This window comes from Macadamia integrifolia, chromosome 6 (genome assembly GCF_013358625.1).
Source record: "Macadamia integrifolia cultivar HAES 741 chromosome 6, SCU_Mint_v3, whole genome shotgun sequence".
NCBI classification, from domain to species: domain Eukaryota; kingdom Viridiplantae; phylum Streptophyta; class Magnoliopsida; order Proteales; family Proteaceae; genus Macadamia; species Macadamia integrifolia.
In genome coordinates, this window is record NC_056562.1 from 18,492,505 (window position 1) to 18,509,949 (window position 17,445).

A 17,445-nucleotide genomic window follows, 5' to 3' on the forward strand; every position below is an offset into this window, starting at 1 on the left:
CTTCAATATATATACCCAAAGAAAGGGGGCAATACTTTCCAGAGCTAAAGTTGATATAATCTACTCTTTGGGGTGTTCATATTGATGTCCTCATTGATTTTGTTCCAGATTCTCCTCCATGGCACATAATGATGGGGGAGATGTATAACAAGATGATAGGATGTAGATGATGATGATGGCGATGATGATTCCCGCTTTCTAGAGTTCCATCACATCAGTATATGAAGATAAATTGGAATGAATTAAAGAAGCAAAGTCGATGAGTATTGAAGCCATGTAAGAGGAGTAACTGCATGATGGATTACAAGAAACAGGTGCGTAGTTTGACTTGTTCCACATTCGAGGGTTGTTCATTCGAGTGAACGCACTACACAGATTGACACACAAACAATGTGAATAGAATCACCAATAGTGGTGTATATGGAATAGTGCATGTAGAGATAGTGGTGCACACAGAATGATACATGCACTAAGGGTCCGTTTGATAATGTTTCTATTGCTTCTCAGCTATCAAGAAACAGATTTTTCTGTTTCCGTGCTGAGAAATAGTTTTTGGGGTGTTCAAAAACATTTGATAAACCTATTTCCGGAAACATTTCCTGAAGACATTGGTGTTTGATAAAACATGTTTTTGGAATTTTTTTTAGGTTTCCAAAATTTTAGACAACTTTTATTGGGGCACAATTTCATTTTGGCCACTTCCAATTGTTTCAAGAAACAGAAAAACAAGTCCAACTTGTTTCATCAAACCCATTTCTTGAAACATGGGTTTGTCAAGTGTTTTTTTTTTTTTTACAGAAAAATGGAGAAACACATTTCCAAAAACGTTATCAAACAGTGCCTAAGAATACGTAGGGTGAAGAATGTAACAAGTAAACTATTTGCAATGACAAAGAAACCACGTTGTGGGATTGGCAAGATGCGGTTGGCACTCCTACAATGTGAGAAGTTTGTTATGCGTCGATGGAAAGCCTATGTTGTCAGGGTACACAGATGTTGACATGGCAGGTTTGAAAGATTCTTCTTGTGAGTCGGAGGGGGAGTTGGGATCCTCCTCACTCGAAGGAGGGGGACCCACACAGTAACTCACCTCAAAACTGACTTAGTTTTCTCATGCCATTTCCTTAGATAGTTCATGTCTCTTACTTATTCTTATATATTATATGGTAAAAGGAGATGAGAAGTACGTATGCCCGCTATAAGATCTGATTTTGATTCCAAATCGAGACGAACTTTTATTGTGTGAGATTTCATTCTACTCTAGCCTTTAGTAAGGGTGAAGAAGAGAGGAAAGAAGGAGAGGAGGTTCTCTTTCTTGTGTTCTCCATATTAGGTTGTGGCATGATGGTGTTCTCTCTGTCAAGGGAAGAAGGGAAGGTATTGAGGCTTTTCCTTATTTTGTCACTATGGATTTTGAGATGAGAGAACTGTGATCTTGTGAACCCATTTTTTGGTGAGTTGCTTTGTAATCGAATAGAAAATATTCTCTTGATGTTTTGGTAGCCTCTATATTTTCTTAAAGAGACGATCTTATGACCCCATTATTGATTATAGTGGAAGTTTACCTAGACTAGGTCCCATGGTTTTTCCTCTTTTACTTTATCTAACACATAGATATAGAGTGATTATGAAAACTTGCTTTAATAACTAGAGTATGAGAGACATCATTAATAGAAAATAGTAATTTCTATCAAACCCCAATTTCAAATCCTTTTGTATTAAATAAATTTAGACTAAAACGAGCATACTACGCCGGGGCTTGGGCTTGGGCTCACTTAGTTTAAAGTTTATCGATATTCCGTCCCTGGCCAGCTCACCTCCTCTTGCACTACAACAAGCCTTAGCAATTAGATTGGCTTTGCTTTTACTTAGATTATGTGTACCAGTAAAGATGAAGAATTCTGGTCAAGAAGGATAATTGAGTTCTGTTTTTTTTTTTGGGGAAAGATTTGAGTTATGTTCGAGAAGGATACTTAACTTGTGTTTTCTGAGTATTAACAACTTGGAACAAGTTCTAGATCCAGAGCCCCAAGTTGTGTAGTCTGGATCTCATCCTTGGGGATCATCTATGGGATTTGGGGACCATACACAGCATAGACGGTGTGAGACGGGGTGGGATGGTTACTTGCAAGGGAGAGGAACTTGATTCCACGTTATGGTACGGGCGAGACCTCATTAAAGAATTGTGATATGTTGGTATTTTTTATGTGGATACCTTTATAGATATCTTACTTTGTCGACTCATGTTATTGCAATGAGTCTTTGGCTTTTTAGTTGTATTTCAGGAGGGTATTTTGAGAAGATACTAAAATCTTATATTTGTGAATTAAAAAAAAAGAAGGCCAGTACCACTGCGCAGGTGGAAAGAGCCATTTGCCATTGCTCCAAGCAACGATCCCTTATTTGTGAATCCTAAGAAGATATTGAATGAATTGTTTTTCTTTTTAAAATAAAAAGAAATCATTATTTAATATATATGTCGAGTGAAAATCATTCTTGTAGGTATTAGTATCGCTGCTTGTATCGAATATCAATATATATGCAGGGTCTTGGGAGAGGTGAGTTTAGAGTTGGTCCTAACTTTTGGCATTTTTTCGTAAAGTTGCACTCTTCAAGATTTGCATCCAGGCATTTGCTGTTACAGCCCAAACCTTTTAGTCTTTTACCATTGCTCTAAGCAATGCCCCCAAGCTCTTATTTGTTAGTCATTTACCATTGCTCAAAGCAATGCCTCCCAGCTCTTATTTTTTGCTAACAGGTACAACCTTGAGTTCACCTCCTCCCCATAATACTCTTCCTCCTGTTGTCACTTTCACTTTTCCCTTCTCTTTCATTTGAAGGCATTGGTTTCAGATCTCCTGTAGTGAGTGGCCGCACTAATTTCAAAGCTGGCATTTTGTTTTGATGATTATATCAACATCACATCCGGCAAGTATTGCTCATTTTTCTTGGGTATTTATCAAAGATCAAGCACATTCGGTGCTGATTGTAAGGGTTATTAAGCCAGATTCCGCCGCTGTGTCCCACACCAAATAATGCATCTTCTCTCCTATACTCCTTTGCTATGGATCTTCTTGGTGTTGGGGAGCGCCATACCTGTAGCACAGTGGTGGCGCTGGTCAAAAAAGAAGACACTGCCACTTCCTCCAGGGCCACTAGGCCTACCAATAGTGGGGAACCTCCCCTTCATTAATGGTACCGAGCTTCACCAGAGTTTCACCAAATTTGCTGAGACATATGGTCCTATCATGAAACTCCGATTAGGAAGCAAGCTTTGCCTTGTTGTAACAACACCGTCGTTGGCAAAGGAGGTCTTCAAAGATCATAACACCATATTTGCCAACCACGACGTGCCAGCAGTGGCAGCTATTGCCAATAATGAGGGCGTTAACATAGTCTGGTCACCATAGGGTGATCATTGGAGGATGCTTCATAAGTTCTGTGTCTCGGAAATACTAAATCACAAGAGGCTCAAAGCCCTTTGTGGCATCCGGCAAAGAGAGGTCCAAAACATGGTGAGACAACTCTATTTCAAGGCTGACTCACCAATTGACATTGGGGAGCAGATGTTCGTCACTACATTTAAAATCATAACCAGCATGTTGTGGGGTGACGCACTTGAAGGAGAGACGGGGCGGTTCACCACTGTCGAGGTTAGCCAGGTAATGGACAGTGCTGTGATGCTTTTTGGTGAGCCCAATATTTTTGATCTTTTTCCGGCATTGGCATGGCTTGATATCCAAGGTATCGGGCTGCGAATGAAAAAGAAGGTTTCTTGACTCAATCAGATGTTGGACTTCATCATCGGGTCAAAAGACAGAGAAAAAGCAAGCCGTCAACAAGAAAAGAGTGAAGACGCAGAACAAGAAAAGGATCTCTTGCAGGTCTTACTACAATGGAATAATACCACACCAGGCCTTGACATCTCCCACATCAAGGCCTTCTTCTTGGTACAATACCATAAAGACATAATAAGACAAAAATTATAATGATGCAATGATAGATTTACCCTTTCATATTTTTGTCTTTCACAGGAAGTGATGACAACAGGGAGTAGATCAACATCGAGCACAGTGGAGTGGGCAATGGTTGAACTATTGAAACGCCCAGATATGATGATGAAAGCTCAAGGAGAGATGGAAGAGGTAGTAGGGTTAAACAATACAGCGGAAGAGTCTCGTTTGCCTAAGTTGCATTACTTGTGTAGAGTGGTGAAGGAAGTCCGTCTGCACCCACCTGCTCCTTTCTTGATTCCTCGATGCCCTTGTGCATCTTGCACCATAGGTGGATTTATGGTTCCAAAGGGTCCCAAAGTTATAGTGAATGCATGGGCTATACAGAGGGATCCTATTGCTTGGATTAACCCCTTGGAGTTCCAACCAGAGAGGTTCTTGAGATCGGTTGATGATGAATATGAATTTAGTGGCAAAGACTATCGACATATTCCATTTGGATCAGGAAGAAGGGTATGTGTAGGAATCCCAATGGCAGAGAGAATGATACCATACCTAGTGGCAACAATTTTGGATTCATTCAAGTGGCAATTGCCAAATGGTGTGGAGCTTGATATGTCTGACAAGTTTGGTTTGGAATTGAAGAAGGCAACACCCCTTGTCGTGATCTCGTCATCTAAATTATCGGACTTCACACTTTATAATTAGGTGTATTTAGAATTTGACACATTCTCTTAATTGTTTATTGTCTTATTCCCAAAAAGTTTATAACACGGGGGTATAAAAGGGTTCTCAAAAATAAATTGAAAGTGACATATTATTATATCATTATCAAAAATTGTAATCGTAATATAGGTACACATAAAATGACATTATTACTCTCATTAAGAAAAAATTGTCATACCATAAATAAATGCATCTTTTTCACATTTCTACATTATTGATGTAATCTATAAATGCACCGTTTTATGTATGTGGAGCCTACACTTTGCAGCAATTCTCATTATAGATCAATTGTAGAATGGTGCTCAGATTTGCACACGAATGATGTATTCAGATCTCAACCAATCTAGTAAACAAAGGTCTCTTCAAAATGATTAAAACACCATGACAAAGTGATATACATTTTTAATCTCTGACTTCTTACCTTGCCAAAGATACGATGAAAACTCAGAGAGAGCTCCCCCACCAATACACTGTCAGAGAATTGATGAGTGATATGATGCCCTTGCTTGTTACATTATTTTCACATTCTGATAATAGATTTCAACTCTACAAGGCCTCTCATATATCAGAAAGGAAAAAAAAAGTTGGAAAGATTCGGTCAATCTGATACAGATATGTCAAACGGGTCAATGGGAGGACATACAGAACATCTTTAGCACACGGGGGAGAATCGACACAGTACTTTAGCATCCACACCAGTCTAGGGCTAAGCATTTCCTACGCCAAATCTCGCATCCATCGGATTTAGACCTTGCTTGTCAATGAGTTGTAATTGTAGTTACATTGTTACATACGTAGGCGATTGATGATTGTGCTATTTTTTTTTCTTTTTCAAATAAATAATAGAGAAAATTACATGATTACACAAAATCAGGTTTCTTCTTACAAAACTAACCAAAATAGTGTTCCTCCATCAAAGGACCTATTTTGATGGTTTCTTCCTTCCTCTCCTTCTTCCCCTTCTCTTACCACGGTTCTTCCAACCTTCTGAGGAGACCATCCATTCCTAGCCCCTTCTTCCTGCTACCCCATCCGCCATGCCCCTGTGGCCACACGACCTCACCGTTTGATGAGTTCCCAAGATTCTGGACTGGCCAATTTGTTAAGAAATGATGACTGCCAGTTTCACCATTCATACGCCATTCGCAAAAAGCATACAGTACCGCTCAGATCACATAATATCAAAACCCTCATTTACATTCGGATTAAAACAAAAAAAACTGGAAGATAAAAGAGAAGCTCAACAGAGATCTGAAAATCATATTTTAAGGGGTGGATAAAAGAGATTTTGCAGACTGCAAATCGAAGAAAAAATAGGTTGTAAAGAAAGCAGTCATCCCAAGATCCAATTAACAGAATCTTTTATTTTGGAAATAATTTGAAACCATTCCACACAATTTAAGGAAATCCAAATAGGATAGCCAATTGGGAAAGGGAAGTAAGAAACTCTAACCATATCAAGAACCAAAACAGGTTTCAATATGGTCATACCAAATCCTCATCGTTGCTGTTCCACCAAATTCAACACTGTGAAAAGAGGCTGGTGGGTTGGGGAGGGATCGGGTTGCAGGTAAAGAAGAATATGCTCAGATCAAAGAACAGAAACAAAACATCATGTGAGGAAAAACGAACTGCTAAGAAGATCAGAGACGATACGAGAACATTGCTGCAAATGGAAACACATTTCAATAACAAGCATGATGTACAGAAAGACGAAGAGATGGGAGTGTGTGGATTTACAAACAAAATGTATCCATGATTGGGGAAGTGAGTTTTAAGGACCACCATGTCTACTGGACCTTCTGAAATTGGCTGCTAAAAAAGGATTGCACTCTCAAGTGATAAGTTTAAATGCAGGGTTGACAGCAAACAAGAAAGCAAAAAATACAAAATCTGCAAAATTATCTTCGTCAACTTTGTAACCCAGGTAATAAATAAAGGTGATCGAAATTAAAACCTCAATGTTCCAGTCATGAGAAAAATGAAACATTCATGAGTTGCACATGTCAGAACAGCAGTAAAGGAACTGAAATGTAATTAAGTTGAGAAATGGTGTTTTCTAGAAGAACGCATCAGATAGAAATCCAAAAGATAAATAACAAACACCAGAGTCAGAACTAACCAAATGTTTGGTTTGTAAGAAAAGAAAAGAAAAGCTTATCATTAGTGTCATTACTTTTTTTGTCTTATTATGTTTTTCTGTTCTTTTCTATCCATTTATTACCAATCAAACATATAATACTGTGACAGAACTTTGTCTAAACTCGTAAAAATAACGAAGGCAAGTATATTACGTAAGATTAGCTCAGTTACAAATCTAAAGTAATAAATCCATGAACACCAAGCGTTTTAGTATGTTCTCCTGTTGAATACGTCCCAAACCATGAGTACTCGTCTGTATTAGGATGGGAAAAATGAAAGAAACAACAAATACAACAAGGGCAACCCCTTAACAAACGAGCTGGTACCAAAACACCAGCTTGAGTCAAGTTGAAAGAGACATGAAATTTTTTTTCCGACAGTAAAAGGCAGGGCTGATACTAAAACGAAATGACGACCCTCTACACACGATTTAATTCAACTCCCCCAACCAACCCAACCCCCTCACCCCCCCCCCCCCAAAAAAAAAAAAAAAAAAAAAAAAAAATGTAGTTTCGTTATTCATTTTCCAGGGAATTGGTACAACCAAGATTTCCAGGAAATCAAGGAATTCACTACAATTGCTAAAGCCCTGGCATGCCTAATAAGAATTAATTTCCAGGGGCCTCCCACCAACTGAATCCCATCAAACCTTTAGCTCCTCGGCCCTTCAAGCTTTAACCTATTTCAGCCAACTGATGAGAACCATAGAAAGACAAATCCGTCAAACCTTTATAGACTGAATTTTCTTTTTTTTTCTCAACCCATCAAAACCTGCTGCACCCGTCCAAAAGCCATAGTAATTGACACTAGCCTAGCCACACCTCCCTTTACTTGCTTCTATTCAATTTTAACTGATATCTGAATTTTAGAATTACAATTTCAAAGTATCCTACATGAAGTAGGACTCACTAAAACACATACCAGAACCAATCCTATTCTCTATTTTCTCTAGCAGATTGTCTTTTGTCAGTGGAATTGAGTTGCGAAAGGATTTCATACATCAACAGGTTGAAAATGCAGTGTTGACAGCAAACAAGAAAACAAAATCTGCAAAATTATCTGCTTTGACTTTGTAACCCGGGCAATTAAAAAAGGTAATCAAAAATAAAATCTCAATGTTTCAAGACTTTCAGTCATGAGAAAAATTGAAACATGCAAATTCGCATATAACTTCATAGTGACCAGGACATCCATGAGTTCCACATGTCAGAATAGCAGTACAGGAACTGGAACATAGTTGATTAAGTAGACAAAACTCAGGATGAAAATAAATCTAGACAATAAGCCTTTTGAATCTCAAGAAGACTGAAAAAACAATGCTTTCTCTGCAAGAATATGCTAACATTCAAAAGGAAGATAAAGTTGAAAAATGGTGTCCTCCAAAAGAAAGCATCAGACAGAAATCCAAAAGAAAAAAAGCACTATTACAGCCACCAGATTAAGAACCAACCGTGTGTTCAGTTGGCAAGAAAAGAAAAGAAGAGGAAGGCACATAAATTTATTGTCAGTGTCATCATTACTATTGTTTTATTATGTTTTCCCCTTCTTTTCTATCTATTTCTTAACATCCAAACATACCCTAAGTGACAGAACTTTGTCCAAACTCATAGAAACAACAACGAAGGCAAGTATATTACATAGGATTAATTCAGTTTACAAACCTAAAACAATAAATCCATGAACACCAAGTGTTTTAGTACGTTATCTTGTTGAATAGGGCCCAACCAGTAGTACTCATCTCCATCAGGATGGGATGCAGCAGAAGAAAACAATCGCAGGTTGGGCCTTGGTGCAACGGTAAGGTTGCTCCATTGTAACCAAGTGGTCACAGGTTCGAGTCAGGAAACGGCATCTCCATTAGGCAAGGGTAAGGCTGCGTACATTATGACCCTCCCCAGACCCTGCAGTGGCGGGAGCCTTGTGTACTGGGTACGCCCTCTTTTATGCAGCAGGAAAAAATGAAAGAAACAACAAATACAACAAGAAGGACAGCCCCTAAAATAAACGAGCTGGTACCCAGACACCAACTTGAATCAAGTTGAAAGAGACATGAAAAAGATTTTCCTTCACTAAAAAGGCAGGGCTGATACTAAAACAAAACAATAACCCCACCTACATGTATTGGCAAAGACCACTATACACTGTTTAATTCAACCCAACCCTTAAAAATATTTTCCTTGGGTAGAAGGGGAAGCTCCCAGAGTGAGTGTAAAACAAAGAGGGATGAGGGCTGCTGAGAAAGGAGACCGATCGGATGATCTAGTTGGTTGTGACAAGAAATCAGCTAACACATTTTGCTTGCCTTTGATATGTGTTAGAATAAGAATAAGTGTGACGTAGGGGCACATTGGGGCTTTCCCACCTCCACCGATCCTATTTAGAGTGGGTGGCTGGATGGGGGGTATTTTTGTAATTATTTTTATTTTTTTATTTGTACTCCTATCATTACTCTAGCATGATTCTATATTATAAATAGAAGACTTTTGTGATCAATTAAAGACACAAGCATTCTCCCATTCATCCTGTCAACGTGGTATCAAAGCCTAATTTTTTATCTAGGTTTTCAGTTTCCAGCCCCTTCTCCTTCAAGAATCGCAGACCTTCATCACCTTCCTTCCATCACCCTTCATTAGCCTCCATCTTCTCCTACCTTTGTCCCATGAACCTACCATAGGACAACATTAATGAGGTGATTCCTACGAATCTAGTGACTGTCCTATACCCTACCTCATGAACTCAAACACCAAAAACCCTTGCAAGAAAATTAGGGTTCTTCACCCCCTCTGCGATTTTTTATTCTTCTACTTTTAGGGAGTGGTTTCTTCCTATTTAAAGAACGCACCTCTACCTCTTGAAGATCAAGGACAGCTACCTAGAAGGACTCATCATCAATTATAAGATTGAAGATCTACTCTAATCAATTTTGTGCAAAAACATGGTTTTCTTCCAAAGCCCTGAATAAATCGATATTTGGGACCCCTCATAATTGTCTAACTTTTGAGATCATCATCACCATTGCAGAGGTAATCAATCAAACTTGTGGCTCCATCTGCCAAGTCTCTATATCAAATCTCCCCTCTTCTTTGAAAATTAGGGTTTTCTCCCAAAACCCTAATTTCCTATCACACCAATTCTTCATCAAAATTCGATATTATTAGAGGAGTGCCTCACTACTCTTACTAAGCAATTCGATCCAATTATAGACACTTCCTGTTGGTTGATTTTGAAGATCTGGTATCTCTCTCTCTCTATCTCTCTCTCTCTCTCTCTCTCTCTCTTCAATCATGTTTGAAGTAACTACTGTGACCTCTGGGTCTGATGGACAAAGTCGAAATGACTACATGCCTTTTAGGACTAGCTCTATGAAATTGGATGGAACTAATTACCTTTTCTGGTCCAAATCTACATATCTTACCATTGCTGGTAGAGATTTCACTAGACACATTACAGGGAAATTGAAGAAACCCTCTTATGAGGGTACCCCTCAGGATAAATGGGCCACTACTCTTTGGTAATGGCTTACTTGATTGGTTCTATTCATCAATCTAAATGTAGAGGATTTTTTCTGTTAGATACTAGTTCTCAGATTTGGGCTGCTGCCAGAGAAACTTATGGGCAACTAGGGAATCATGCTCAGGTATTTGATCTTCACAATAAGGTTCGTACCACTATCCAACAGGAACTCTCTATGTCCAAATTATGTTGAACTTCGAACCTTGTGGTATGAACTGGATCACTTTACAGATTATAATCCCACTAATGTTGCTGATTGTACTACTTACACCAAACATGTGGATAAAATTAGGGTGTATGATATCTTAGCTGGTTTTAATGTCGAATATGATCAGATCTGTGTTCAGGTGCTTAGAAAATCTCCCTTACTACTCTGGAACAGTCCTTTACCCTGGTTTATACAGAGGAATGTCGTCGTAACTCTATGCTACATATTCCTAAAATGAAAAGTCAGCCCTACAAACTGGATCCGCTACTCCCTCTGAGGGAGCAAATCCAACTGGTGATACCACCAAAGAGGTTGAACACTGCCACAAGCCATACCATACCAAGGCAAACTGTTGGAAGCTCCATGGAAAACCAACTGATTCTGAGGCAAACGTGCTCGTGGTAGATCCAAAACTAAAACCCATCAGGCTAAGAATGTGGACACTCCACCCACAACTAATACAGGACTTTCACAACTAACTCCAGACCTTCAAATGTATGCTCAAAGCTTCAAATTCCTCAAGTCCTGCCAATTCAGTCCCCTCCGGTACCAATTTTGCTCACACAAAAGTATTTTATTTGTTGGTCATTGTGCATCAATCTTCTCCAGTCCTAGATCATTGACTCTGGTGCCATTGATCACATGACCGGTTCCTCCAGTTTATTTCACCAGTATTCACCCACCTCAAGCAGACATAAAGTTAGGGTAGCAAATGGCATCTTACCATCCGTCTCCATAAATGGTTCTATTAAGTGTTCTTTCATACCTCTGTCTTTAATTTTACATATTCCTAATTTTCTTACTAATTTGATATCCATTAGTAGTCTTACTAAGGACTTAAACTGTAAGTAACATTTTTTTCCTTCCCATTGCAATTTTTAGGATCTGCTAACGGGGAAGACGACTAGATGTGGTAAGGTTAGGGTGGTCTTTATTTGCTTGATGATGGTTGTCTCCCTACAGATGCAGCATCAATTACTCCTCATCAGCTACACTCTGCTTCTTCTGAATTGAATCAATGGCACTGTCGTTTGGGAAACCCACCAATTGAGGCCTTATCTCTTTTATTTCCGTATTTAGTTAAAACATGTACTAGGGATGAATTCTTTTGTGAAGCCTATACTCTGGCTAAACAGCTTCCAATTATTTACCTTTAAATAAGAGAAGCTCTTCTATTTTTCATTTGGTTCACTCTGATGGGTAGGGTCCGTCTCAAAGGACATCTATTTCTAAAAAAAGATGGTTTCTGTTCTTTATTGATTGTCACTCTAGAACTACTTGGGTTTACATGATGCAACACAAAAGATGAAGAATTCAGTTGTTTTCAGCAATTCCATAAAATGATTCAGACTCAGTTCAATGCCACTCTGAAAATTCTCTATAGGGATAATGAAAAAGAGTACATAGAGGGCCAGTTTCAAAAATACCTAGCTGACCATGGGATTCTTCATCAGACAAGCTGTATTGATACTCCTGCTCATAATGGGGTGGCTGAACACAAACATAGGCACTTGCTAGATATTTCTCGAGCCATGATGTTTGCTAGACAAATTCCATCTCAATATTTGAGTGATGCTATCCTCACAGCAGCCTATCTCATCAATCACATGCTGGCTCGTGTCCTCAATTCTCGAACACCTATTGAGGTTCTTCAAGGGATTACATCCTTCTTGGTGCCTCCAAAGACTTTTGGGTGTGCCTGCTATGCTAAGGATCATCATTCACTAGAAAAATTGGACCCTTGAAGTACTAAGTGTATCTTTTCGGGTTACTCCCCTACACAGAAATGATACAAGTGTTATCATCCTCCTACCCGGCGTACTATAGTTATAATGGATGTTGTGTCTCATTAATCTGTTGGTTACTACTCATCATCACCTCTTCAAGGGGAGTTTGTTATTATTAGTGAAGAAGAGATGACTCTAAATCTGCTTGATCGACTAGTATACCCATCATCTTCACCTCAGGATACTCATGCACCACAAGACGGTGAGGGGACAGACCCTATTGTTCCAACTCAAGGGGAAATTCCTATTGTTCCAACTCAGGGGGAGATGAATCCAGCTTAGAGAACCAATGGTGAATTCCAGAGATAAATTGATGACTCCACTCTTCAAGTTTATCGTAGGAGACATACCAGAAATAAGCAACTTCAAACCATCACCACTATAACACCTTTACACATCCCTTCGCTAGCCCTGGATTCAGAACCGATTGAGCTCATACCACAGGTATAATTTATCCTTCTAATCAACCTATTGCCTTTAGAAAATGCACTAGGACCTGTACTCAACACCCTATATCTCATGTTGTTTCCTATGATTCCCTATCTCCTTTCTATCATGTTTTTGTGTCTTTTCTTTCATATACTTGTGTCCCCAAGAATTGGCAAGATGCTCTTGTAGAAAAAAAAAATAAAAAAAAGGAAGGACGCAATGGAGGAAAAAATGGATGCCTTAAAAAAGAATGCTACATGGAAACTTGTGACCCTTCCACCTGGGAAGAAGCTTGTTGGTTGTACATGGGTGTTTGTGGGAAAACATAAGATCAACGGTTCTGTTGACATATACAAGGCAAGGCTTGTAGCGAAAAGGTTCACTCAGACATATGGAATTGACTACTAGGAGACGTTTGCATCAGTTGCCAAGTTGACCATGCGAGTGTTACTCTCATGTGCTGTGAACCTAGGATGGGAACTCCAACAACTTGATATAAAGAATGTTGTCCTCCATGGAGAGCTTGATGGGGAAGTTTATATGAATATTCCACCAGGTTTCTCAAGCACAAGAACTCAAGGCAAGGTCTGTAAGTTGAAGCGTGCTCTCTATAGTTTGAAGAAGTCACCTAGAGTGTGGTTTGGAAGATTTCACAAGGCTATGACATATGTGGGTTATAAGCACAGCAATGTTGATCACACAGTATTCATAAAGAGGTCTGCTGAAAAAGTTACAATGCTTATTGTCCATGTGGATGACATCGTGGTAACAGGAAATGATAGTACTGAGATTGATCATCTCAAAGGTTTTTTGGGCAGAGAATTTGAGATAAAGATCTTGGAAAGTTAAGGTACTTTCTTGGGATTGAAGTTGCCAGGTTTTCAAAAGGCATCTTTCTCTCTCAAAGGAAGTACATCCTTGATTTGCTGTCCGAGATAGGTATGTTAGGTTATCATCTTTCTGATACTCCTATGGGAGCTAATAACTGGCTCAAGGAAAAGGAGGGTGTGAACAAGTTGACAAATGCCACTACCAACGATTGGTAGGGAAACTGATATATCTCTCTCATACACGACCTGATATTGTTTTGGTTGTGAATTTGGTAAGTCAGTTTATGTATGATCCATATTCCTCTCATATGGAAGCAGTTATGCATATACTGCAATACTTGAAGTCAGCTCCAGGGAAAGGGATCCTCTTATTTCCTCATGATCACCTCCGAGTTGAAGCTTATACAGATGTTGATTGGGCTGGTTCACCTGACAGAATGTCCATCTCTAGTTATTGTATTTTTGTAGGAAGGAATCTTGTCACTTGGCGCAGCAAGAAGCAGAATGTGGTGGCTAGATCTAGTGTTGAACCAGAATTTCGTGCCATGGCACAGGGGATTTGTGAGTTATTATGGTTGCGTACACTTTTGGATGATATTAGTATACCTGTTCGTCTTCCTATGATGCTCAATTGTGATAACAAGACTGCTATCGATATTGCTCATAATCCAGTCCAGCATGACTAAACCTAACACGTGGAGATCGACAAACACTTCATCAAAGAGAAGTTGGATGATGATTTGATTTGTGTTCCTTTTGTGAAATCTTGTGATAAACTAGTTGATGTGTTCACTAAAGGGCTAATTGGAAAGTTTTTTCATCCTAGTTTAGTCAAGTTGGGCATGTGTGATATCTATGCACCAACTTGAGGGGTAGTGTTAGAATAAGAATAAGTGTGCCGCAAGTGCACATTGGGGCTTCCCCCCTCCACCGACCTTTTTTAGAGTGGGGGGGCTGGATAGGGGGTATTCTTATAATTATTTTTATTTTTATTCGTACTCCAATCATGACTATCATAATTCTATATTATAAATAGAGGACTTGTGTGTTCAATTGACGATACACAAGCATTCTCTCATTCATCCTGTTAACAACATGTTTGACAGTAAAAGACCATTTTGCAAACCAATCTGCCCATCTTAATAGTTGACTCTGAGGGAGAACTTTCTGGTCCCATATACACTATATTTTCTGCTTTTTTTCTCAACCCATCAACCTGCTGCACCAATCCAGAAGTTATAGTAATCGACACTAGCCTAACCGCACCTCCCTTTACTTCTATTCAATTTTAACTGAAATCTGAATTCTTGAAGTACAAATTCCAAGTATCCTACACTGAAGGACTCATTAAAACACATACCAGAAGCAATCCTATCCTCTTTTTTCCTTCAACAAATTGATTTTTTCCTTGTTAATTGTGTTTTTGTCACTGGAATTGAATTGCAGATGGATTTCATATAACATCATGGTACTTACCCCATGATTGTCCTACATAAAGGGCCTTTTATAGTAGTTTTTATAGCAGGGGTAGGGCTGATTGGATTTCAAATCTAACCATGAGTGTTTTCTTTTTGTTTTTTTTTTTCAACCTAGTCCCTGGGTAGCTACCACCCCCCCCCAAAAAAAAAAAAAAAAACAACAACAATAAAAAAAGTAAGGTATTATTGAGACAAGGAAAAAGTATAAAGATGAAATTCAAATCAAAGACAGATTAAGAAAAAAACCACTAGCCAAAAGCCAGATACAAAAGCAGATGTCCAGCTAGAAGCCAAAGAAAGAAAAGATTCATTAACAATAGTCACCCCAAATAAGCAAAGGAAGTGGCTAGAGTACCCTATACTTAATCAAAAATTGAGGACCAGCAATTAGAAGGCTGATAAACCACTACACCTTTTTTTTTTTCTTTCCCCTTTTTTATTTAGCGTGTTATTCTCAAAGAAGCAAGAAGCCTACTGTCCTCCTCCTATGACAACCTGCCTACTCTCAAAAAAAAAAAAAAAATTGAAAACATACGTCATATGATGCAACCTCTCCTACTGAAAGCTATAATTCCACACTTTGGTCAGGGAGTATCAGGCAAAGACCACTTCATTGTGAACCTTTTCAGGAAGTGTAACCAAACATTTCAACCAAAACAATAATGCCAAGACACTTCTAAAACCTTTCCTTACTCCAAAAAAAAATGCACTTATGGGATTGAATGGACTCTAGATATATTATGGTAAATAGTGAACTTTATTTCCCCATATGCAGTCCACAGGAAAAGAAGAGTTCAGTGACATTTTACTCCCAACCCAAGGGAGTCAAAGATCGAGCTAATAGCAAAAACCCAATTGACACATGATAACCAGAACTTCTATTAAAATTTGTAACATTTCTACTCAGAAAAAAAAAAATTAATAATAAATAATAAATATATATATATATATATATATATATATTAGTGGGATTCTTAAATCAAGTAACTAAGCTTTCCAATCTCAATGAACAAATAAATGACGAGAGGAAACAGAATTAAGTTCATCACTGAAACCTGTAGTTGTGAAACATATGAGCTAACCTTAAATATATTATTTTCATCAACCTCAATTACAGTGAAGTTAACCCATCCCAAAATAACCAGAGTATAGAATCGAAAATCATCAGTGCTAGTTTCTATTTCAAACAAAAGCTTTAAATTGGGAAGAAAATCCAAAAACCACGGATGAATAACCTGATTCACTCCATGACAACTTTAGCACCAAGAGCCTTCATCTTCTCAATAATCTGCTCCCCTTCCTCCTTTGACACCCCTTTTTTGAACACCGCCGGCGTCTTCTCCACCAAATCCTTTGCTTCTTTAAGACCCAAATCGGTAAAACTCCTGACCTCCTTGATGATCTTTATCTTCGCCGCAGCCTCATAAGACTCCAACTTCAACTCAAATACAGTCTTCTCTGGCTTCTTCTCCTCCTTCGCCGCCGTCGTTGCTTTCATCCCCGTCAATCCGGCCAACCCAGCAGCTCCTGGCTTCATGACCCCAACCACTGGCGTCTCCTTCATACCCAATTTCCTCATCAGAATCGATGACAGTTCAGCCACTTCAATCAATGTCAACCCTCCAACTTCATCAACCAACCTGAAAACCCGATCTGTTGGAGGGCTCCGATGCTCTGTTGGATCGAAATTTGATGTGTCATAATCTGCAGGAAGTCTCCTCTGATCAATCTCTACCTCATCTTCCTCCTCCTCCTCTTTCGTGGCAGGAAGACTAAATGTCCGGGAAACCCAGTTCGATTTGATCGATTTCGACGACAAAGGTACAAGAAAATGTGGGTTTCTGCAGAACCCATTACAGAAACTTTTCCCAAATCTTGAAATCAAGCTCATTTTGAAGTTTTTGAGACTTGACTTACTTTCTATTTGACCACCCCGACTAGAGAGAATCCATTAATGAATATAGCAGATTCAAGTTAGAGGCTTGAGCTAGAATGATAGAGAAGAAGAGATTTGAGGTTTCAGACTTCCAGTGGTCCACAGCATTCGGTAGAGAACTAAGAAACTCAAGAGAGGAAGAAACGAAGCCCGAAGCAGGAAACCCCGTTCCCCTTTTTGCGAGTTGAGGGGTTTTGCTTATGAGAACTAGAATAGTAATGGGCCATTTCAGGCCGTCACAGAAACTGGGCCTTTTTTTTTTTTTAGTTTGAGTTCATTCACAAGGAGTAAACTTATCATGGGCTTTGAGAGGAAGCCCAATCTAATACAAATGTGATGGTGGCACAGTTTGAGAAATCGTATCGAGTCGGCTTGAATCGGTCATATTGGATTGGTCCACCTTGTCCGAACCTGATTCTTGGCCGATACCATATCTTTAGATA

At 39.0% G+C, this 17,445-nt stretch overlaps 2 protein-coding genes across 2 annotated transcripts; one reads left to right on the forward strand and one right to left on the reverse strand.

Annotated features, from left to right (window-relative positions):
• Positions 1-3,512: 3,512 nt before the first annotated feature.
• Positions 3,513-4,661, forward strand: LOC122082101 (geraniol 8-hydroxylase-like). Its single transcript, XM_042649590.1, has 2 exons — positions 3,513-3,770; positions 4,035-4,661. The coding sequence occupies exons 1-2, from the start codon at positions 3,513-3,515 to the stop codon at positions 4,659-4,661; spliced, it is 885 nt and encodes a 294-aa protein (XP_042505524.1).
• An 11,423-nt stretch (positions 4,662-16,084) lies between these two features.
• On the reverse strand, positions 16,085-17,191 carry LOC122081149 (50S ribosomal protein L7/L12-like). Its single transcript, XM_042648137.1, has one exon. It carries the CDS (start codon positions 16,955-16,957, stop codon positions 16,307-16,309), a length of 651 nt encoding a protein of 216 aa, XP_042504071.1. The 5' UTR covers positions 16,958-17,191; the 3' UTR covers positions 16,085-16,306.
• Positions 17,192-17,445: the final 254 nt, after the last annotated feature.